The sequence below is a fragment of the Natrix helvetica genome (assembly GCF_964273705.1).
Source record: "Natrix helvetica genome assembly, chromosome: 5".
Taxonomy (NCBI): domain Eukaryota; kingdom Metazoa; phylum Chordata; class Lepidosauria; order Squamata; family Natricidae; genus Natrix; species Natrix helvetica.
Genome location: NC_138551.1, coordinates 40,851,436 through 40,876,622, shown reverse-complemented (window position 1 = coordinate 40,876,622; position 25,187 = coordinate 40,851,436). Strand labels below are relative to the sequence as shown.

At 34.8% G+C, this 25,187-nt stretch overlaps 1 protein-coding gene across 3 annotated transcripts in view; it reads right to left on the bottom strand.

Moving 5' to 3' along the window:
• Window positions 1-25,187, bottom strand: part of LOC309392843 (glypican-5-like) — a 349,548-nt gene that overhangs the window by 145,287 nt on the left and 179,074 nt on the right. For 2 of the 3 annotated variants that reach the window (XM_081954332.1, XM_081954333.1), the window contains one exon: window positions 7,221-7,341. In XM_081954332.1, coding sequence (XP_081810458.1) covers window positions 7,221-7,341 — 121 coding nt within the window. Of the gene's footprint in view, window positions 1-5,380; window positions 5,893-7,220; window positions 7,342-25,187 lie in introns of those variants that run through there. The other variant, XM_081954334.1, reaches the window with a different exon arrangement.

Here is a 25,187-nt window from a genome sequence, read left to right as displayed (position 1 = left end):
AAGACCACATTGCTTTACAGCTTTCAGTCTCTTTGCATAGTTCAATTGTAATTTAGAATAATTCTTCAAGGATGCTGAGTGAGTAAAACATTTTGGTCAGTTTTATGCCAAACAGTCACAACAGAGATAGGGCTGAATACCAATATAGCTAGATTAAGGTTTCTTCTCCTTAGATAGCACTTGCAAATTATCTGAATAATACATGCTGACTCTCAGGTTATAGGTCTAATAATGCACATCCTTTCAGAATCTGCCTGCGGTGATTTCTGAGGATCTGAATATTCTGTGGATAAATCACAAAGCAAATAATCATTTCGTATTAGAAGTTTCACCATGGGATATATTGGGTTTATTTTCTCTTGCTTCAGTATCTGGAATAGTTGATATCATACTTAGGGAAAAAAAATTTTTTGGAGAGCAGTAAAAGTTTAGAATGCCTTTATTATAAAATTATATGCGCCTCCCTCCCAAAAGCAACTGTGCATGTGTGTCCCGCATGGTGATCATTTGATCTGAGTTACTTTTTCTGTGCTCTGTTGTTTGAGGGCACTTTAGCCAAAAGGTTACATTTGCAGGAATATAAATGGACCCCTTATGAAACCTGCTTAATCCTTCAGGTGTCACTCTTATGCCCCTCCAATCAGTCTTTTGTTTTGGACAAAGCTTCTGATTTCTCAATTTAACTTGCTAGAACTTTGAGACTGTATTATCTCCTATCTGTTTCAGTTGTCTAGATTAATTTTGCAATTAAAAATATAAGAAAACCTTTAAAGGACAATATGTGTAGCTCAGGGTTCAAATGAGAGGTCCTTGGTGCTCTCTGAGCTTGCTTGTTTTCTTGCAGATGTTTCACTACTCAGTGCGAGTCCTGAGTATTACTGGTACTACTCTAGCACTGATGATGTTACTAGTTAGGGTAATGAAATGTCTGCAGGAACCTGTCATGGAGTTGACAAGAAAACCTGTCATGGAGTTCTATAGGTGCAAAGTTGGAGGATAATTTAAAATGGATATTTCCACATACATAGGTCAAAATGTAGACTTTGTTATATTACTGCTCACAAGAAAACTTTTTTTTTGATGAAAATGAATGAAAAGGATCAGATTTTTGCCAAAACTATGTATGAAGAATGTTTAATGCTAGTAGCATTTTCAAAAAGTTATATGCAACTACAAACCCAAATTTTCCAACAGACAATAAAAAATAAATTGAATAAATTGGAACAAAAATATAATATATAAAACTCAAGAGAGTTCCCTTAAAGGCTTAAACAGATATGTATATTTCCTATAAAATATACCTGTTACATGAAAAAATGAAATATTTTTTTCATTTTAATTATTCTTATATTATGCATTCAGTATATATGCTGCTATTTGATTCTGTCACCATAATTCAGTGTAGCGCTCTGACGTATGATTACTTTTTCCTAATGATCACAGAAAAGCCCACACAAAATGTACATAATAGGTCATCTGGGCAAATAATTCTTGAAACGATTTGCAAGACGAATGATTCAATAATACCTGTATACCCAGAGAAACAGCACATGAATAATAAGTAATCACTTAGGATTATATATTTGCTAGCACATAATAATAAAATAGAGAGAATTTATATTAAGATCCTTTTTTCTGTTAAAATGTGTTTGTGTTTAAATGAGACATTTTGCAGAATTTATACCTGGGGTATAATCTTCTGTTTTTAACTCTGAAGCTTGTTAGTAATCTTTAGTTTAATTATAGCTAAAGTTTCTGTTTTTTACAAAACAAACAGAATATTTGTAGTTTGAATTACATCAAAAATCCATTGACAGCACTAGAAGGCAGTAAATACTTTTCATACCAGAATGTTAGATTAAGAAATTGCAAAGAGTCCAAAAATATTACTTATGCAGAAAAACAATATATCCACCTTGATTTTCTTACTTGACGTAAGGTAAATTTGGGGGCTTTTCAACTAAAATCTTTTCATCTAAAATCTCCCAAATGACGGAATATCGTTTCTGGAATAAATGATATTTCAATCTAACAAGAAGTTAAGCTACAGGTGCAATATCTAGTTAAATCTCCATAAATAAAAGCTTGGCAGTGGTAGAGGACAATTATTTTTATTTATTTTATTTAGCTAGTTAGTTTATCAAAACATGTACAGGTATAAGTATAAACATGGACATGAGTGCATGAAAAGAAGAATATTTGCACTTCTACCATCTTCCTTAGTCCATGATATTTCTGTATCTAAAATTCCAAGAAACCAGTTATCAGAAAGGACAAATCAGGGCTCTATGGAAAAATGATACGATTTTATTATTTTTAAACTAAGGCAGTTTCTGTATCATCCCATAAATATGATGAAAGGAAGATGCTTGGTTGCATTTTAATGCAACCTATCCAATTTGAAGCTTAATAACAAGGACCAATGCAATGACAGATAAAAGTACAAACTGTTTCTAAAGTACTAAAATGACGGGGGATTAGGAATAATCACTTTTCTAAATCAGATGCAACTGTGCAATCTTCTGCTCAAGTCTATGAAATCTCACATGTAAAATCACTCCATGTCTAACGTTCATTCACAATACTTTGAAATGTTGGTGGTTTTTCAAGTTACTTATGGAGCTGAGGTCGATTTGAAGTTCTAAGCAGCATAAACACATTTTCCTAGTTAACCCAATTTTACTAATTTTTAGACCTAGGAATAGGATAGTGAAATCTCACATTAGAGAGAATCAAATGGTGTATGCAGATTTTTTTTCCATAGGCTAAGCTCAGCAGGGATGTTCTGAGGATGTTGAATGGAACTATATTTTAAAGCAGGACAAAGACTTAAGACCACACATTTATCGGGTATACTAATGTTTAGTAATCAAACTCAGGATTTTTTTAGTATTTTTTGATACGGCAATACAGTTGAATCATATATTTATCATCAAACAATTCTTTAACTGAGCACAATAGGGGTCAACACAAAATTCATTAAAAAAAAATTCCCTGGGATGTGGACCTGGCAAGTACATGCCTTTTAGTTTTCATGTAAAGACAGCACAAGTTTAAATAATTTAAACTTATTGTCAACATAAAGATAATGATAATTATTTCAGCCTATATAAATAATAAAATATATTAACTACATATCTTAAAAGGTATGTAGCAGCATGGTGGCTCAGCAGTTAAAATGCTGAGCTTGTTAACTGCTTCGAGACCTGAGCACCACATGATGGAGTGAATACTCCCAACCTTACCTCCTGCCAATCTAGTAGTTTGAAAGCATGCCAATATAATTGCATAAATAGGTACCACTGTGATGGGAAGGTAACAGCACTCCGTGACAACTTGCTGGCCACATGATCATGGAAATGTCCTCGTACAGTGCTGGCTCAATGGTCTTGAAACAGAGATGAGCACCATCCCCTATAGTCGGCAATGCCTAGCGGAGTAAAATCTGCAGGGACTCATTTACTTTTTAACTTATTAAAAGATAGAACATCCTTGGATTTCAACTCTACTCCTAGTGATTTACTGGATACGTCTATGCAGTTTTCTTGGCAGTTTCTATTCATTGAGCTGTGAGGAAAGCACCCTCTCCAATTCTCCCTTGCAACACTCATGCCCTTCCTGTATTGTTTCAGAAAATGAGTATGACTTACTTCAGAAGATCTAGTAAGTAGATGACAGGAATTTTCCTCTAAAGTAGAAAGTTTCTAGTTTGTAAATTGCTGCCATACTCAAAATTTAAAAAAGAAGAAAAGGAAGAATATTCAAGATAGTTTTTCATCAACTATTTTATATATATAATATAAACCAGCATAATATATATATGCTGGTTTTGTTGTATTCGGGTCTTTTTCCGTGTAAGGTTGAGATTGTCTTTGCAACGTTTCGGCAGGATCTCACCTGCCATCTTCAAGCGTGGGCTTAAAATGGGAACGGAGCTGCCGTCTTTCTGTAAGTCTTGGTGGGAGGGGATGGGATGCTGGCTTTGTTTCAGTAAGTGGAATGATTGGTTGTGTGGTTGTATCATGATTGGTAGATTGGTGCTGATTGGTGCAGGCTGTGTGTGCATTGTTGTTTTGTATTGTAACGGCTTGGGTGGTGGGTGGTGTTCGTTTGTTGGCTAGGGCTGGTTTCCAGATGTTTGGTAGGCGGGAGGTATCATCACGTTTGTTCATGTTGTGGGGGTGTTTCTCTATTTCGATGGCTTCCATGATTATTCTCTTGTGGAGGTGTTCTGTTTTGGAGATTAACCTGGCTCCTTCAAAGTTGATTTCATGTCCTGTAGCTTTAAGGTGCTGGAAAAGGGAGGAAGTTTTTTCTTTTTTTCTTACTGCGTTCTTGTGTTCTGTGATGCGTGCATTTATCCTCCTGTTTGTTTGTCCTATGTATATTGCTGGGCAGATTTTGCATGGTATTTTGTAGACTCCTTGGTTTTCTAGCTGGATTTTGTCTTTGGGGTTTCTTAAGATGTTGGCTATTTTTTGGTCAGTGGTGAAGGCTGTCCTGATATTGTGCTTGTGGAGAATTTTGCTGATTTTATCTGTGGTGCCTTTGATGTAAGGGAGGAGGGTGATGCCATTGTCCTGTTCTGTGTCTTGGTTTTTTGGGGGAGTCTCCTTTTGGATTAGGTTGGTGATTGTTTTTCTTTGGAATCCATTGGAGATTAATACATTTGTGAGTTTGTGTAATTCAGTTTTCAGGTGGTCTTTGTCGGCTAGGCGTTTGGTTCTGGAGATGAGGGTCTTGGCTACAGAGTTGATCTGTGCAGGGTGGTGATGGGATTGTGCATTTAAGTAGCAGTTGGTGTGTGTGTTTTTCTGGTAGATTGTGTGTTCTAGGGAGCCATTGGGTTTTTTGTAGATTAGGACATCCAGAAAGGGAAGTTGGTTGTTTGCTTCTATTTCCATGGTAAATTGTATTTTGGGGTGTAGGCTGTTGAGATGTGTGAGGAAGTTGTCCAGTTTTTCTTTTCCGTGTGGCCAAATCACGAAAGTGTCATCAACATATCTAAGCCAGAGTTTGGGTTTGTGTTCAGATATATATATAGGGGATAATGTACATGCGGTATTCAGGATAATACTGGGGTGTTATCCATTATAGAATAATAATGAAATATTATGATTTATACTAGAATTCCTGAAGATATCTATTCATTAATGGGCCCAATTAAATTTAACAAACATGCATATAAAATTGCAGCCTTGCTTATCTTTCGAGTGCCAGCTTTTGTTCATTAATTAATCCAACTCTAAGATAAAAAAAAGATAAACTACTACATATTTTAAAAAGTAGAATCTTCCTTGATTATTTTATCTGTGATAAAAGCTCACTAAAATCATGAGAGGAGTAATTAGTAATGCTTAACAATAAAGCTTCTTAAGGCAATAATCAGTATTTTCTTTAATTCATGCAATCAAGCACCATTTTACAGAGCTGTGTTTGTTAGGGGGAAAACATCACTTAACAAATGTTTTCTCTTAAAGGTCAAAAGAAAGTCACAGAATAAACCTTTACTTGATGGAGGAGTAATTGAAGACAGAATGTAATGTTATACCATTCATGGAATTACTACTTTTCAAGTGCAGGTTATGTTCTAGTGTTGAAGGCCAGGATCTGAAAAGCTACAGATGGCATCCAGCAGGCTGAGCCTAATGGAATACTTAATGTTTTCTTCCTGCAAGGCTAGTCCAAGACATTTTGTTGTCTGAGCTGTAGAATAAGAGAATATCCTCTTCCGTTCCATGGATGAAATTGAAGAAGAAATCTTCTTTAACAACGGTTGCGGGATATTCTTTCCGTTGTTGTATAAAGTAACATTCTAATTTACGAAGTGCAAAGGAAGAGTATGTGGCTCCTAGGTATTTCTTCAAAATCTCATTTCTCATCATCTATCACCTAAGGGAATATATACGAGGGTGACTTTGTCCCTTTGTATGGCAGGGCATCTTGCCATATCACACATTGCTTTTGATTAAAAAAATATAAACATTTGCAAAGTGGCATCAGATTGGAGATAGGTTTTTGTCAACATAAAAGACTTCTAACCTCAAGTCCCAGAATAAAAAGCAAAAGCAATGAGTTATAAGAGACACACTGTTTGTCTCTTTTTTTTACATGAATCAGCACAATCAACATTACCACTAGTAGCAACTGTCAAAAATTGCCTACCTTCTAAGGGAGAACAACTGGGGAGAGATACCCTGTCATTACCAACCCATAACAACACTTTCTCGAGTTGGACAAGGAAATATGCTTACATTAATGAAAAACAATTTCTGTTAAATATGGTAGGTTGTTCTAGCTAATTTGGACTGACAGTGCCTACACATTAGTGCAATGTCATAATAATACAAACTTTAATATATTCAGTATCAAGGGACAGATCAAAGTTCTCAGCAGATGGCTGCACACAGCTCTTGGAGCTCAAGTGAATAACTTGACAGCACAAGTTCATGATGATTCTGACATGCCTACTGGCAGATCATCTTTTGTTCAGAAAAAAATACTTTCAGGAAAACTTTAAAAGCTATTTTAATAGTACCCCATATGGTTAGTGGAGGATATTTTGAAATCTTACTGCACTGTGCCATCGTAAACAGAGTCTAACTCTATAGAATTTTCTATATTATGAATATAAAACTATTGGAATTTTACACACATTCAACTTCTTGGACCACCATAGGAGTTTATTGTGACTTTGCGTCATCTTGCCAGGTCAGTAGACAAACTCTAAATTAAATGTATTTCTTTTAAAAATTGCTGAAAAGTCAATGCGGATAACCTTAATTATCTCGCAATGTGTGTTTTAGATCAGTTCAGTTAATTCAATTCAGGTCAGGTCAAGATTTCTAATGGACAGAATACAAAATATAGCTATGTTCTGGTTATTCTGCACCAAAAGAGGTCACTTCAAATGATATGGAGGGCAAAATCGTTGGTATTACCTTAACAATACTGATGTAGGCATTCTTCAAAATTGTGTGAAGAAGGGTTATGGGACCAGCCTTAACAAGTATAACACATGGTCCTCAATGAAGATGTTTCTTTGTTTTTCATGTTTCTAGAATGCTCACCTCCCTGTAAAGTATGGAGTGAGATGTTTTCCCTCCAGTGTGCATGTGCATGGAAAGGATGAAGAGGTGGGCAAGAATGGTCAGTAAGAAAAGGCACACAAGAAAAGCTTTTACAAAAGCCTTTTCAGTTCTCCAAACATAAATACTTACCTGATTAAAATGTTTCAACTTGTCAATTAAATGACTTATCTGTGGATCCAACCCTCTGACTACCAGCTCTGGATTATTCATTTGGGCTTTCAATCCATTTGTAACCACTCTGCTTGTATAACTGTAACAGAAAAAGAAAGGAAAGACTGATATTAATGAAATATATTTAACTACGGGAAAACAGAATTCTCAGACACCTATGAATAATGTCTTTTGATGGATTTTTGTTTCAGTGAAATAGGAGCTTCTTTAACACTCTAAGGGGGAAAGATTAAGTGCCCTTCTGCCATTGAATAAATTATGTTTAATCCTTGCATCTAAATTTCACCAGTACCTGAATCTGTAGGATGGTAATATCTTTCTTAGATCTATACACTCATAAAATAGTTGTTTTGTTATTAAAATATAAAGAATTTTAAATAAATCAAAAGAATATAATTTCATCCAGTTGGTTGAACTCCATTTGTTGAAACTAAAAGAATTAATCCCTGAGATTAATTTGCAATTGTTTTTATATAGCCCTTGGTTATTCATAAGTTTTATCTTCCAGAGAAAATAAATAAATGTTCTAAATTGCTGCATTGTTCTTATATAATAACTTTTCAGATCTTCAAAATTATTTTATGGTAAACTTTCACTCATCTATGATTTATTTACTGATATGTATATTAATGATTTAATAACACAAAGGAAATCAATGAGCTGTTTAGATGTTAAGACCGCGGAGGAAAATTCCATGAAGAAGGCACAATGTTTGCATACATTATTTCTACCTGCATTGTCTCAGGAAGCTTTGTCTAACCCTCTCTAATTTCAATTCTCTTTCAGTGGTTGGGCACATCTACAGTATATGGACTTTACTTGAAGGCATACTTCAGGGGTGAGATCCTAATGGTTTAACAACTGGTTCACTGAGCATGCGTCCTTCACCAGAATGCACGCTACGCACATGTGCACAATTTAGAGAATGCTTACCTTCGGGATCAATGCTTGGGAAGGAACACAGCTGAGATGCGGCAATCCACTCTGCTGTAGGACTCAGCTGAGACGATAAAGATAGGTATAGCACAGGGGCAGATGGAAGGGGCTACTTGCTCATGGAAGTGAACAGTTTCACTCCCAGCTGATCTTCAAAGCTACCGGTTTGCTCGAACCGGTCCAAACTGGTAGAATCCCACCCTGGGCATCTTCCAAATCTTATTGGATGGCAGCATTTAAAGGAAAGGATATGGATTGTACCCATCCTATCTAACCTGATAGAAGAGGCAGATTATAGGAAAATAACCTACCTCATCCTAAATCAGTCCATTTTTCTATCTACAGCATAGGCAGCAATTACTGGCAATAGCTCTCTAGAGTTTTGCACAATATATTTTCTCAGCCTTACCTGGAAACGTTGCTTAAAATCCATCTGCTTTATTACTAAGATATACCATCTCCCCACTCTAACGTTAAACTAAAATAAGTGATATATTGGAGACATTTCAAAAATTTAACATATGGAAGAAAAATATTCCAAAGCTTTATGAACAAAGCTCTTATGGAGGGAAACTTGCCTAAGTTTGGATTGAAAAAGCTTGCCTGTAAGAATCATACAGTTCATTTCATTCATCATCTTTCATTTAAGATGAAGCAGGAACTGATCAGGCATTGATGAAAAAAATGGTATGACTTACTATGTTTTCTGCAACAATGAAAATGAAGAACACAAATAATTTCAAACAGTAAAGAAATGGAAACTAAAAGTTGCAGTATTTTTTTTAAGTTGAAATTTCATTGAAAAAGCAGTCTTGGTCTAGTCATGTCTAGTCACATTGGTCTCAGGGCTACACTACCTGAAAATATTTCTACTGAGATATTAATTTTAACATTATTGAAACCATCAGTTAACTTCAATCCTAGCAAATGTGTCTCAGTTTCATGCTATAAAGCGATTTTGCTGTCTACAATTTACCTTCATTTGATATGATTGGTCAAAGTGTTCTTCTAATCCTTGTTATTTCACATGCCAGTATTGCTATCTTTTTCTAATGTTGATCTAAGACAAGTCTTATGTGCCTTTAGTTTTGAATAACACACAATTTGAAAATAATGAATTGGTTAGGGTGAAATTGTGAATTTGGTACAGAATCTGCAGGTTTCTTGTATTTCCCACCCAGAGATTGGAGTCAAGGTAGAAATCTCCAAAGGGCTCATACCATAGATTGAGGCACAAAGGACCATGTAGACCAGGGGTGGGTTCCTGCCAGTACTAACCTCTTCTATAGAAGAGGTTCCACAAATCAGTGCCGTTTATAACCGGTTCCAGCTCTCTCTCTCCGCCTGTCCGCACATCATCAAGATGAAGAACGAGAGGGGGAATTCTGGGAGTTGAAGTCCACAAATCTTAGCGCTGTCAAGTTTGAACACCCTTGGGGTTTTTTTCTAAAGGGTTAGGGGTTCAAGGGTCTTGCAACTTAACAGTTTTAAGATTTGCGTGATTCAAATGCCAGACTTTCTGAGCCAACATTTTGTTTGCTAAGCAAGAGAGTTGATAAGTGAGTTTCACCACATTTTACAAGTTGGCCACACCCACCCAGTCACATGGCTGGCAAACCACTCCCACCCAGTCACATGGCCAGCAAGCCACTCCCACAAAGCAGGCCACACCTACAGAAGAGGTTCTAAAAAATTTTGAAACCCACCACTGATGTAGGCTTACACTTTAACATGTGCAAGTGTTGCAGAGTAGAAATAAATTTGTCTACCCTTAACTATATTATACCGTACATAACCTCTGCTTGAAAAAAAAATCAGATTCAGCTCTTTTCTAAAAGTGATATGAGGCGAAATATCCTTTTTCATTTTGTCCATTTTGTGCTCCCCATGTAATAGCTTAGAATAATGATCAGAACATCATAACAAGACTCAATCAGAGACCCTTTTTTTAAAAAAATATAAACAAATAAAAAATAATGTCCTTAATAGTTAGTGAATCATTTAAGAGGATTCACTAATTTTCCAAATCAATGAACCCATGAGAGATTTTTTAATATTTGGCAATACAAATTCTAATTAATTATGCAGCTTTGACTACATCTGCATCAATGTTTGCATATTATTTAGGCACACCATATTGAATGTGTCCATATAATTATTTTTGCCTGGCTGAACTAATTTCAAGGAGACCAGTATATTGTATATACTTTGTTTTAACAAGGTCATTTCTAACATTTTTCCTCTGTCTGGTATAAAACAAAGTTTAGGCAGATTTCCCATGCAGTCATGCCACTCACCAAGAACTCCAAGAGACGCAATGAAATTGCAATTTTTAATGTAACAGAAAGAGAAAATTGTAAAAGTCATGACCTATAGAAATTACATTTATTACAATTTTAACTAAATTTAAATTAGTTAGGGTAAATGCAGACAGATCAGATTTAGTTTCTTTCTCAGTCTCATCTCCAGCTTTTTGGAGTATTGTCCCACTCAAAGACCAAGTACAGCTTGGAAAAAGTTATATAAATGAATTTGTCTACCATAGGAAAAACTAAAACAAAACTAAAAATTAGGAACCAAAAGAAAGCAATATTAGAGAATCATCAGGAAAATATATCTACAAACAGTTATAATTTGAAGGGACTTTTCTGCCATTGCTAAATAGAGAAGCTGTTTGTTAAACATAATTTTTTAGAAGTCATCATTATAACCTTGACTCTGTTTAGTAATCTAGTTATTCATAAAAACTAGTTATCAAATTATAACATTTTACTCACATATAATCACTTATATCAATTACCACTTACCCATGTATTATACTAATTTATTATTAATAAATTGTCAACTATCTTTAATGCTGTTTATTGTTAAAAATATTATTTGTTGTAGACTTAGTAGTCTCTTATTAATCATCATGTAAGAATACCCTGCTCTTACCTTCAACAAATAAGCGTCAAAACTGAGGCACAATTATTTTTCATAGTTTTTCTAAGTTTTACTATTATTATTATTTTCAAAAATCATTCCCTAATACGTCGATTACAGGGAAAGCATAAATATGTTGGAATTTTTATTCCTTACCAAGTTTGTTTGTTATCTGGAATAAAACAAACAAAAAACAAACAAACCCCCAGGCAATTGCATGAATTAAGTTCTTTATTTTTCAACCAAAAGCAATAAGACAAGCTGTTAGGTGTGTGACTACAAAGTCCCCTTCCATTCAGTGCAGCTTATATATACTTTACAATTAACTCCTCCTATAGGATTTCACTCTTTGTCCAGTTACCCATTTCCCATTTCAACAATGTTTCATATAAGGAAACTTCCTTTTCTCCTTACAAAGATCTCTGCCTTTTCTGAGAATTGATTTATCTAAAGAGAAGCTATGTACACCTTATATTACTTATCTCACTTCCCTGAGCAAGCTATCTCCAAAGCCTATAAATGGTGCAAAGTAAAAAAAGGCAAACAAAAAAAAAAATCTTAAAATAAAACAAGTTTCAAAGTCTTAATAAACATATGAATGCACCAATAAAATATTCTAATACTACAAAAGGTTTTAGCGGATATTTTATAAGACTCTAAAAGGTGTAAGTGCTATTTCATCATGAACCGGAAGAATGCTGTTTGAGACAAGGTCAGCAGACTGGCATTGTTTCCTTCATACTGGGGGCTCTTTCAAAGCCTACGAAAAAGGCTGTCCGTCTTTTTCTCAACATATGCAGACTCCAATATTTAAATCCCTTCAAGCTTTTTTTTCATGGAGGTTCAGCTATTGTCTGCAGAGACTGCTCTGGAATCAGTAATCTGAAGACTGTTACCCTGAGATATGTATAATTAAGGTCTTTAAGATAATAGCTTTAAAGTACTCATGGGAAAATAGTAAATGTAAGCAAAGCAATGAAGATATATATATATATATATATATATATATATATATATATATATATATATATATATATATATATATATATATATATATATATATATATATATATATATATATATATATATATATATATATATATATATATATAGTAAATGTAAGCAAAGCAATGAAGATATATATATAAAGATATATATATAAAGAAACTGTGTCTTAGTCTGGCTACCTTTACAGCAAACAAGTAAACTATCAAGCAAAGTTTAAACAAAAACACTTTTGGGAAAGTAATAGAAAAGTCTTATTCATTTCAGAATATATAGTACACACATATACTGAGAGAATGAGAGAGAGTGAGAAAGAGAGAGCCAGTGAGAGAGTGAGAATGTATTTGTTTGCATGTGCATGTGTGCATTGTGTGTATAATTTATGCTTATAAATAATCATTTAGATGATTGATTTCCTGGAACAAATAAAATTGGAAACCATATTCTAAATGCTTCCAATTGTCTTTTATGAAGAGTTCAAATGATGTGTTAGAAAGTCTGTATATCAGATTGACAACTTGTTAGAGTCTGCCAATTGTAATTGTATTATTTTGGTCTCCAATGGTTATAGGGTGCACATCTAGTCCCATAGTAAAGAAACAGGAGCAAGGCCAATTCCCCCACCCCTGTTTTTCTCCCCCCCCTTTATGGAGGCTTTTTAAAAAAGAAATATAACTTGTAGCAACTTCTTTTATATGACTGAAGAAGTGTTGATCTAAGATGCTTCTGCTACAACAGACTAATATTTCTATTTCTTTAGAATAAAATAAATAAGGAGCCTGAAAGATTCATTTTGAAATTCTTACACAGATAGACACCGGTGGTATACATTTCATAGCTGTTCAAAAAGAGTAAAACTGAAGTAAAATCCCATTACAGAAAACTGATGGGTTTTCTTGGCAGAGAAACAGGAACATTTCCAAATATTTTTATATAGATAATCTGGTTTCATAAAATTTATCTAAAAATGTAGACTGTCTATAAAAATGAAGGAACTATGATGAAATTGGGTCATTTATAGAAAATGAATGCACTGATTTGCATATATATATATATATATATATATATATATATATATATATATATATATATATATATATATATGCAAATCAGTGCATTCATTTTATATGTGTGTGTGTGTGTGTGTGTTAGATAGATAGATAGATAGATAGATAGATAGATAGATAGATAGATAGATAGATAGATAGATAGATAGATAGATATGTATTTGTGTTACAACCCCTGGTATCAGCACAAATACAACACAGTATATGGATCAAAAGGAAAGGAAACACCAAGAAAATAGTAGTTGGGTGGATGGATGGAAGGTGATGAGATCAATTCCATTATATTTATCTTCATCCCTTTTTTCCATGTAGACATTATAGAATATAATACTCTGTAGAGCTATTGTATAGAAAAAAAGACTTCTGTATCTAGCTCTCAAATTATCAGCAACTGAAGTATGGTAAAAATAAGATTATGCCTACCAAGTAAATGTAGGGATTAAAGGGGAAAAAATAGCACTTTGAATTGGACGTGAAAGCAAACTTGAAATCAGTGCAATTCATGAAGCTGAAATGTAATGTGTGTATTCTCATGGGCATACATAACTGCCTGTGCTGTTGCATCTTGCATTAGTTGAAGCTTCCACACACACATCAAAGGCACCCCATGTAAAGTGCATTACAATAGTCTATACAGGAGATGATTAGGACATGAGTAACTGGGTAACTACAGCCTCACAATTCAGGGTGACATAACATTGTGCTGGTTCTCTTCCTTCCTCAGTCAACACCAGTTTGTGTTGATAAGGACTGAGAGATCTCTTCCTTAGCCATTACTATGTGGGTTGCTGAAGGATTTGATGCACTGTCCTTTGGGGGAAGTCATCCATTGCCATGAGGCGTGGTATCATCAATATGCTGATGATGCTCAAGCAAATTAAGCAAAACTGTGGAAGTTATGTCCTGGTGCTTGGAAGCTGTAAGGTCTGGATGGGAAACAACAAGCTTCAACTGAACCACGGGAAGACTGAGTGGCATTGAGTTTTAGAGTTTCCAGACTCATGAAGTTTTGCAAAGCCCCTCTTGGTCTCTTGCTTCAGGAGGAATCATGAATCTGGAAGGACACCCAGATTGTGATTCAGTGTGTCTGGGACAGTAATCTGTACATCTAATCTGTACCAAAGATGGTACAGACCAAGATATGGAAACCCTAAAACCCAATGCTATGCCACCCACTTCCAATATCCAGAACCTATCCAGAAGAATATCAACGCTGCCAAGAAATTAAGTAGAATGGATGCATTACTCCACCTTGTTCGCACCAGAGACCACCCATAAGTACAACCAATACTGTTCCTATCTCTTGTCTAAGTCTGAATCCTGACTGAAAAGGGTTCAGATAATCTGTTTCATCCCAGTCCACTGAGGCACTGCACAGTCACCCTCTACACAAACTTTCCCCAAAAGTAAGGTAGGACACTGGAGGAAAACTGTCCAGTATGGTAGGATCCAGAATGACTTCTCAATAAGGAGGTGAATCAACACCTCCATGAAGAGACAAAGAAACAATCTCCTTTCCCAAGGATGAATTAACCACCAAGAGCACCCAGCCACATGTCCTCTTCCAAGCAGCCTTAGCCAGCCAGGTGGGGCATGGATTTAAGGAGAAGGATGACAAGCTCATAATCATAAGGACTTTGTGTAGTGTCTCATGTACAACAGTTTCAAACTATTTTCAGATAACAGGTCAAGCCTATGGAACTCCACTGGACCTGTACCAAAGCTGACATATAACTGGGGATGAATTTGGGTGATTTTTGTCTGATAGATGCTCCAAAGATTCTTCTGCTTGGCCTTGCAAATAAATCTCTGAGTTTTCCTTACGCAAAACAGCTCAGATCATCCAAAACTTTTTCTCAAGAACAAAGGAAGATATGCAAGACTGTTAAATCACCTGAATTTCCACTCAATAGTATTTCAAGCTGTTTTAGGAAACAAGATTCACTACACAGCTTTTTTCTCTGGCAGTTGTGCAGAGCTTCCTTGGATGACATGATTTTAAATTCTTACTTCCTGCTATATAATGTTTTTGGATAGCACATTTCTACAACAGCTGTCCTAAAGTACAAAATCATTGTTAGTTGAACAGATAAAAATCATACTCAAAATTGAGTAAACTAATCAAATTGATAATTTGAGTCTTGGAATTAATAGAAAACGATGATGTCCTAGGAATGGATAAAAAACACCAAGATTAAAATGACCCTCTGTCATTTTAAAATGACCCAGATCTCAGGAATATGAATTGTTAAGATAATAGAATAAGTCAGCAGTGACTTCAGCACTTCCACAATAATAGGAACTTGGCCATCTAAAATCAGAAATCAAGCCAGCTGCAATACTATATATTTTACCAGTGCAATCCTCATGAGATGGACCACAGGTCCATAAAACTAAGCTAACATCCCTAGGGATTTTGAAAATGATACCTACCAGTACAATTGTAAGGCACAGATTGAGAGGAGTGATGCCTTATACAATTTCAGCTTTAACCATTTTAACACACTTTCTATAATTTTGTCTTTTTTAAAAAAAAAAAGCATCTAGATTTAATAAATTATGGAATACAAACAAACAGAAATGATCAAAACTCATCTCTTCCCCTAGCATGTGGCAAATGTATGATAGTCAGTAGCATCTTTTCATCTCTAGGATAGACAACTTTAGAAAACATTTAAAAACCAGATTCTATAGAACACTTTTTTTTTCAAAGGTTTGTAACTGGCTTATTTTTACCACCACACTTCCTTTTTAAAGGAAGGTCACATAAACGAACACATATACTATGAAAAATCTGAAAAAGGAATGATTTAGGAAGTCAATTTATCAAGCCAACATTTTCCAATCTTTTTGCTGATATTGGTGAAGATTTATGACTGATTATCATTGCCCTCCCTCATAGTGTAGGTTCTCCTTCTGCAGAAGACTCATATTCCCGGTGTTATGGTTTCAGAGTTTGCTGTCATAGATGTAACTTATGCCAGAAATTTAGCATTATGTATTCATTGCAAAACTAGACTGAACAGATACCATTTTTTAAAAAAAAAACCTGAAAGCACTATATTGAAAACATTTTGAAATACTGAAAAAAGTCTTTTTGAAAATACATAAATGCTCATATTTAATTACCAGTATATTTTTATGATATTGGTTCTCCCTTACGAGTATATCCCTTACCATAAAAGTGCTACTTTTGCAGTAAGACTATAAATAATACAGAGCATCTACTCTGCATTTTTTTAAAAAAGATCCTACATCCCATTTCCAGCATTTTTGAAAGCTATTGTCAGTTATTGAACACAATGTTGGACTGGATGGAAAGCTTTGTATTCAGTATAAGGCAGTTTTTAGGCAGTGCTTAGTAATATAGTTAGAATTTTAGTACAGTTTTTTAATATTACTAAGCAGAAATGCATTGAAAATTATTTCCTGAATTCTACGGAAAAAATATATACAACATAAATACTTTTAGATATAAGTTCAGGATGTTGCAACATTCTGAACATATTATATTAAACAATATAAAATAGAATACATAATTTCTGGCCCATTAAAAACATGCTCCTTTCTATGGGAAAAAGAAGATACACTTCAAGCCAAAGAGTTAAGCATGCGAAATGAAAAATCAACATCTTCATAAACACTTGATATTCTTTTGTGCTTGTCAAAAACAATGACTATGTTGTTTTTTTGTCTTATGCAATCATTATTTTGGGAAGGATGAGAGACATCTTCATTATATCAGATTTGAAGTTAGATTTTATTTACCCAATATTTTAATTTTTTTCCTCAACTGTCTGTTATCTTCCCAAACTCAAGTCACCCAGAATACAATTTATTCCAATTGTTGTTTTTGTGGTTCTTCGGCAGCAATAGAAAACATGCCACCCACTGCCTAATCTGCACCATCCTTAAATGAAACAAGCTGAGAACTTTGGCAACAGTGATTTGCCCTTATGCTCTCAGACAAAAGGGTAAAGGTGGATGTAATACAGGAGGGAAGAGATTTCTCAGTGCTTTCACTTTTGGCTTTTCCACCAGGACCTTGGGCATACTTGCTGTTAGCCCTGCAACAAGTTGTGGCTTGAGAAAGCAAGGCTTCCAACTGACAAAATAAAATTCTCCTAATGTATGTTATCAATAGTTCATTGTACGCTTCAGCAAATGCAGTAGATGAAATAGTCAATTGTGCTACATATGCACCCTTGTCCAAATGCATGTAGTTATATATGCATGCTATGAAAATAAAATATAGCTCTCAGTCCTATTCAGATATTGATTGCTAAAGTGGAATTAAACCAGAAGAGTGACAGATCTAGTAATGCAGCCTAAGAAAGCTGAAGACACTTCCAGACAGCAAAAGCAAAACAAGATAAGGATTCCATTTACAAATAACATACCCAAAAATGTAATGTCTGAATAGGGACAATGGGGAAGGATAAGATTTGACGGCATTTATGAATGAATATCTACTCCCTCATTCATAAAAGGCCAAACGGGGGAAGTTGTGGTTCAGAACTGTTTAAAATTCAGTGATGACCAACTGACCTATTCACTGACTGGCATTAGTATATCTCCTGAATAAAAGAAGTGACAGTGAAGTGAATTTGTCACGACTGAGAAAGCAAGTATCTGATTTATGCTGCATATGTGACCTGCCTACTAGATAAAGCAGAATCCAGAGTCCCATCCAAACGGGATTGATGCACTCAAAGCTGCTACTGCAAATATCTCTTCATACAAAGACTAGTTAAATGAGACAAACCATAATGACATGATTCTGCTACTGCAAAAGCCTTACAAGAAGTTTATAACATGCAAATCATTTTGTTAAGAATCATGGATATAAATGAAATTTATAAAGACAGAAGCAAGTTACCTCTCAGAACTAGATATTGGGCACAAACAGGGTGATCATCATGAAAGATATTTAGTTTAGTGGTATCCCAGATAAACTTTGAATCATCATCTTCATTTTTCAGTTTGGTTCTAATGGCATCAGTTATTTGGATTCTTTGTTTTGTTCTGATATGATAGCCTCATGTCTTCCAAGTCTCTTTCCAATTCTTCTATGGAACCCTCTAATATTTTTTCATTTCTATTTTGATCCGGAATCTTTTCTGTAGCTGAATTGATTATTGTATTGTATTCCATAAGATGCTGACTTATTTGTTCCTGAGCCGAGGTGGGGCAGTGTTTGGAATGCAGCACTGCAGGCTACTTCGGCTGACTGCTAGTTGCAGTTTGGCAGTTCAAATCTCACCAGGCTCAAGGTTGGTTCAGTCTTCCATTCTTCCGAGGTCAATAAAATGAGAATCCAGATCATTGGGGGCAATATGCTGACTCTATAAACCGCTTAGAGAGGGATCTAAAAGCACTGTGAAGCAGTATATAAGTCTAAGTGCTGTTGCTATGAGAGATTGTAAATTCTGAAAGATTAGACAGTTTGTATATCTAGCCCTACATTATCTTATTAGCAGCTCTATGGAATCCCATCATCTGGTTCCTAGTTCTTTTTATTGAAGATATCAAATATTGAACATAAGGTACATTCATTGAAGAGACATTCACTGACATTTATACCTTGGTGCTTATATGAGGTTTTTTTTTAATGACATATCTCTTGGTGCTTATATTGGCTTCCTGTGATATCTGTCTAGCTACTATAAGGCAGGTATAGTTTGATGGACTTTTGCCTGACCATCAAGGCTATAGTTCTATTAGGTGCATTCTTTCAGCCCCCAAATAAAATTGCAGTCGGAAGAAAAGACAGATTTCATTGAAGATTTGAAACAATAAGTCAGCTTTTAAGCTGACATACTGGGAATGCAGAGTATGCAGAATTACATCATTATTCTTTAAATCATTTCGCATTAAGAAGAACAAATTCCATCCCATCCATCCAAGTTCTCCATATGTTACAGGCTTCTTCGTTGGCTCATGCTCTGTCCATCACTGTAATTATTATCAAATTTTAATGGACTTCAGGTAGACACTGATATTCAGCAATATAATGATCTGTAATCTATTTTTCCAAAGAATACTAGATGAAGCCTCAGTGAAAGCTTTCCTGTGAGTTTATGATGTAAATTTAAGAAGTTGCTTGTGGGGAATAGTAAAAAAAATAGATCAATGTTTTTATTGGTTGTATTTTGAATAGAGCAGTATGCTGCCAACATCAACAGAGAAAATAAAAATCTATGAGAAATGTGCATGAACCCAGCACAGAAGCTAAGCATAGCAGATAATCAAATTATATGACTAATCCTGTGTTATATCTACAGAAAACAGGACAGTCAACCTAAAAGTGTATAAATAGAACAAATACTATTTGAGTATTTTTGAGAAACACATATATTGCATTTTTGTGAATGTAAAACAAAAAACATCATTTCAATTACAAATCTATCAGCAAGTTAATGCTACTATTGATGAGAAATGCATTTCTGTTCATTGTAGCCAGAAGGCCAAATCTCTGATATTAGAGGATTCCAGGTCCGCCATTTGATTCCTATGACACTTGCGTGGAGACTCACTGCCTTTGGAAGTTTGAAAAAAGTCCAAGTACCTGGATTAATGGAGCTGAATCTAGGATGGAGCTATATGCTAGCTTCTGCAATGAATGAATTAAGATTAAATACTATACCAAGATAAGCCTGAAATTTCTCCCTCCCTAGGCCTGTTTTCTGCAAGATCAAGGGATGTATAAATGTGGAAAAGATATTTTAAAAAGCAACATTTCAAATGAAGAACAGTCTTAATATTTTATTTGGGCAATGTCTGGAGGAATAGCATATCAAGCCTCTTCATTGAGCCTAATAATTAGCAAGCTCGAATGCATTTTTGCAGTAAGAAGACTTACTTATACATAGTTGAATAAAAAGGGCAGAACATTACTATTCTATGCTCCCTGAAATACAAGCAATATTCTAAGTTTGCCAAATGCTGCTGCAAATAAAACTCATCATGCTTAGCAGACAAATACAAATCAAACACACAACAGCTGAAGTTGTGGCTGATATCAGCATTAACTACCAAGTTCAGAAGGTTTTCCACTGAATTATCTTTTATTTCTTTTTAAATAAAGTCTGAATTCTAACTAGTTATATATTTAGCTAAAATTTTCAAAGTGCTGTGAGTTTTCTCATACTATGTATGGGGAAAGATTTACCTTGCAGTAAGAATGGAGTGCAAACCTGAAATGCTTTGGGCCAATAGCCCAGATAACCAGAGGAAGCAATGATAGGAGATTAAAACCATTTAATTTTCCAGCATGTAACAATACTCTTCCTGCATACTGTTACATTGGGTTCTATAAAAGAAATCAGGAGATCTTCTTAGATTGAGCAAGATGATATGATATGATATGATATATACTGTAGAATAATACAGGTAATCCTTGGTATTTCCATAAGCAATGCAGTTATAAACATACACAATACACATATTTATCTGAAATAGACACGGGTTTAATCATATATACACATTATAATTTTAAATATTACAATTTAAAATATGACTTTTTTCAATGTATATCCCTTTAAAATAAAGTAGCTCATGATGCAGGCATTTTGAATGACTCCCTTTTGCTAGAATGAATTCCATCCCAATGAGATTTAAAGACCCACATCTACACAATTGTTTTCACTAAAGGCTCAAAGTGCCCTATCTGTGATAAGCAGCAGTAATTAATCTCCCAGCTGTAGCATAAAACGAGTGGAAATGAAAAGTCTTTTATTGGCACTCTCATTATTTAATGATAATTAAACTCCAGAGTCCCATAACTGCCCCTAATTTTTATTTTACAAATATCCGTCAGAGACATTACTCTTCCTACATCTGTCTTACAAATCTGTTGCCAAGCCCAAATTGAAATGGGGCACAAAAATACACATAATCTGGGCACATCTGAAAACATTAGCATTTATCTCCCCACTTTGCTGCCCTTCAGCACTACCTTGAATACTGATCATTTGTAGTCCAACGATTTGGAAAACAGCAGATGGAGAAGACTGGGTTAAAAAGTCTTAACTTACTTAATTATTTCACCTATGATGAACCATGCATAATTCTACAAGGGCTTAGTTATGATCCCGCAGCCACTATTGAATATTTCAATTACAAAAGCAGTAAAGCAATCTGTACTGCATTTAAAGTTTCAATTCTTAAAATATTTTATGATTTTCAGTGATGAATGTTAATTTATATTTAATATATATTTATATATAACGATCACACCTGATAGTTGAAAAGTATCAGGTGAGACCCAGAAGAGATAAAATGTAAAGGTGAATTACATCTCATACAGTATATTAGATTTGAAAGAAAAACAGTTGACCTTAAGGGTTCATAAATAATTCAATAATAATTATTTGTCCAAGGGATATTTGCTCATTTCCACTCCCTTGAGCTTTGGTTTTCTCTATAGTTATATAAACCAATCAGCAGTGTAAGTAGACTTATGAATTACAACTCTCTCCAAGCTGGTTCATCCATTTCTAGAGAAAAATTAAGACATTTTGTTTTATTTGGCCAGTATCAGAACTTCCTGCATGGAATACCATATGGTATGAAACTTTTAGCTAAATCGGGAGAACTGTTACTGGCAGAATGTAATAAAATGTTATTGTAAGATTAAGAGACTTGCAGCTGAAGAATTATTTGTGCTGCTACATGCTCTGTTATATAACCACTACTACAGTTACACTACAAATAAGGAAATAAAAATAACTTTAAAATTTGCATCCTTGTTTATTTACATGCACCAATAAGGAACTCCCAATGCCCTTGGCATGTTCTTCAGCTTTAATTCCCAATGGAAGAACTCACATCATGATGAATGTTTTCTGGAGTTTACATTATACTTTTCAATGTGTGGACTCAGGATTCCTTAATTCTGCCACAAGGGTTTAAATAAGTGCAAATATCTAGTAAATTAATTATTAAAATATATTTTTTTTCTTAAGAAGAATTAGCTTATCCTTGTATTTCATGCGTATCAATTCAAAAACAGGCCACTATTCATTTGTTTCAAATACATTTTTAAAAACTAAAAAATCATCACTCTTCTTCTAGTTTCCCAGTTGTGTGTCTTTCTCTGTGTCTCTTTCTATATTTATTCTCTCTCGCCATTATAACAGAACTTTCCAGGCATTAAATCATGGACAAACAGGAGGTGGAAGACATTCTTGGACTAGAACTGAAAATATGTTTTGTGGTAATGCCTTTTTACTTTCAATGTTCCCAAATTGAATAGGGAAAGTGTGAACACCAGCTCTATATGTAGGGGTGGGGAACTATGGTCCTTTTATGACTTGTGGGCTTTGTCAGCTCAGGAATACTAGGAGTTGAACTTCACAAGTCATAAAAGGGCCATAGTTTCCCACCTCTGCTCAATAGGGGCAGGAGCTTTGTACAATCAGAATCAAGAGGTACAAAGAAATGTTACTAAGTTTTCCAAGACAAAATAGTGGGATAACAACTAACGTTTTGTAGAGTGGTTCATACATTGCACTGAGCTACAATGTAATCATTTTTGTGAGTTAGCAAGAATGGGTGGGGTTCACTACTTACTAAGCTATAACTGTGTGGCTCAAATCACACATTCCCCCAAGCCAAAAAGCAGCAAGTAATTTTGTAGCTTAAAACAATATGGCACTCTCTAATTACAGTAACTACTTAATAACATTGCGTACTAAATGAGTGTAAAGGAATGGGTTAGTGAAGTAGAAACCTGTGGTCAGGGCTGGATTTTCCTATAGGCTAACTAGGCTTCAGCCTAAGGCCTCAAGTTCAAGAGGGGCCTTTTATTTTTATTTATTATCCGTGCCACATTTTTTATAAAGGTTAAGTACCAATTACAACATGTTTCATTTAATATATTGATATATATCACAGTAATGATGTATTTTATTATCTCTCATGTAATTTACAAACTTAAAAATGGGAGGGGAAAGGGCCCCATAAGTGGAATAGCCTAGGGCCTCTTTTCATCTAAATCCGGCCCTGGCTGTGGTTATACCACGGACTGACTTTAAAATCACTAAGCACCGTGTCAACTGTATAGGATAAAAAGCAATACGTTATATTCTTCACAGTATGTGACTGTTCTTGACTTCTTTGCACTGTACTGGCTAATCAACTGTTGTTTGTATGGCTTCGTTTTTGTGGCTTCTGCCAAGTCCAGTGAAAAAGCTGAATTAAAGGGAAGCATCCGGAGGTGAATGATTAACGGATGAGCCCAGGTGTTAAGCTGGCAGTGAGTCAGGCATTCCAATTTAAAAAACAAAATGAAATTGCACAAAGACTTTGACAGTCTTCCCACAGAAATCTTGCAGAAGAATAGAGACCTGGCACAGTTTGTTAATGTCATGAGATCCGTTAAAATAATTTTACCTTTAGAGAACTGTGAATATGAGTTTTATGAGTGCTTCGGTGCTGACTTCATACCAAATATAATAATGCAAAAGCCCTGTTCTTAAAGGATAAAAACTTCATAATGGAATTGGTGTCGAAGGAAACATAGCTTCATATCAAGTATTCTCAAAAAATGGCAACAAAAGCAGATTTATGTTGACTTTTTCCATTTACTTACCTAGACATTCCTAGCATGTCAATCCAACTGCATTAGCTGCCTTCATTTCTTATATTGCTATTAATGCTAGAATAAGTCTCTCCAAATTCCTGGCAATTAATTGGTAGGTCACTCAAGGTGATGATAATGTTTGCACTAAAGGTCATTTTTAATGAAAGAAAGGAGTTCATTTTTTAAAAAGAATATTGTATAATTATTTCTATAACTTCTAAGGCGTTCTTGGTGTTACCGAATGGGAGCCATCCCTTTTAAGTTTGTAATATTTTATAGGAGCAAAACTATTGTTACAATTAGTACTGTGATCTCAGTTTCAGATGGTGTTGTAAATATGTCCCATTAATGGTGACTGATTTATTTTTAAAAAATATCTGGAGTTATTTCTAGAAGTAATAATCCAAGATATGCAGTTTATATACGTGCACCTGATTTTAGGGGAAATATTTCTTCATACACTAATGCAACATTTACAACATATAAAAGCAACACTTGCTATTTTCTAAAACGCTTATTGTTTGAAACAGGCTGGAACCGGAGCTCCCTCTAGTGCTAAAAGGTTTCATTACCATATGATTGAAACATTTGTTTTTGTAGAAAAGGTCAATAATATCTTTTTACCAAAAGTCACCTTTTTCACAGGAGGAAAAAAATGTAGAAAGGGGAAAAGTCCATGCAATTTAACTAATCAGCAAGGTGTAGATTTTTTTTTTTTAAATCCCACAATTGACATTAGTGGTGCAATCAGTAGAAGAAGAAGTAAAAGAAGAAAAAAGAAAAGGAACTACATTCCTGATGTATATGAACAACATATTCAGAATTTGTTTCCACAGGTATCATCACACCTATCCAATTTTCTTCCCAGTTATAGTTCAATTAGGCACTGAAGGGAAGTGCCAGATAAGTCGACCTGCTCAGCAGGGAAGAATTAAAGGACCAATTAATCTCAACTCTTATTTTATTTGTGCAATCCACTCTCTTGTTAGGATGCTTCAGAATTTTGTTTTATTTGCATTTTTAAGTGAGTTGATCTGGTTGGATTGGATCATAATTCCCCAGAGCCTTTTTCAGGGCAGGAAAAAAGAGATTCTAATTTAACTCTTATTGGAAATCTGCTGTTCATTCCATGAATCTATATTCAACATAATATAGTGGTGAACAGAACTTACCACATCTATGCTATTGGCCTCAAAGGAGGAGAATACTTAACTAAAGAATGTACCTGGCTTTGGTAGAAAGCCTCTGTTTCAGACCTTTATGCCTTCGTGATAAGGGGAAAGGAAAAGAAGAAGACAGAAGGAGGCAGGATTAAAAGAAGGAAGCTTGAGAAGCAATCTAAAAAGAAGAATCTAAACATATCACACTTTCACTAGGGGCAGGAGAGGGGGAACTAAAACAGAGGAA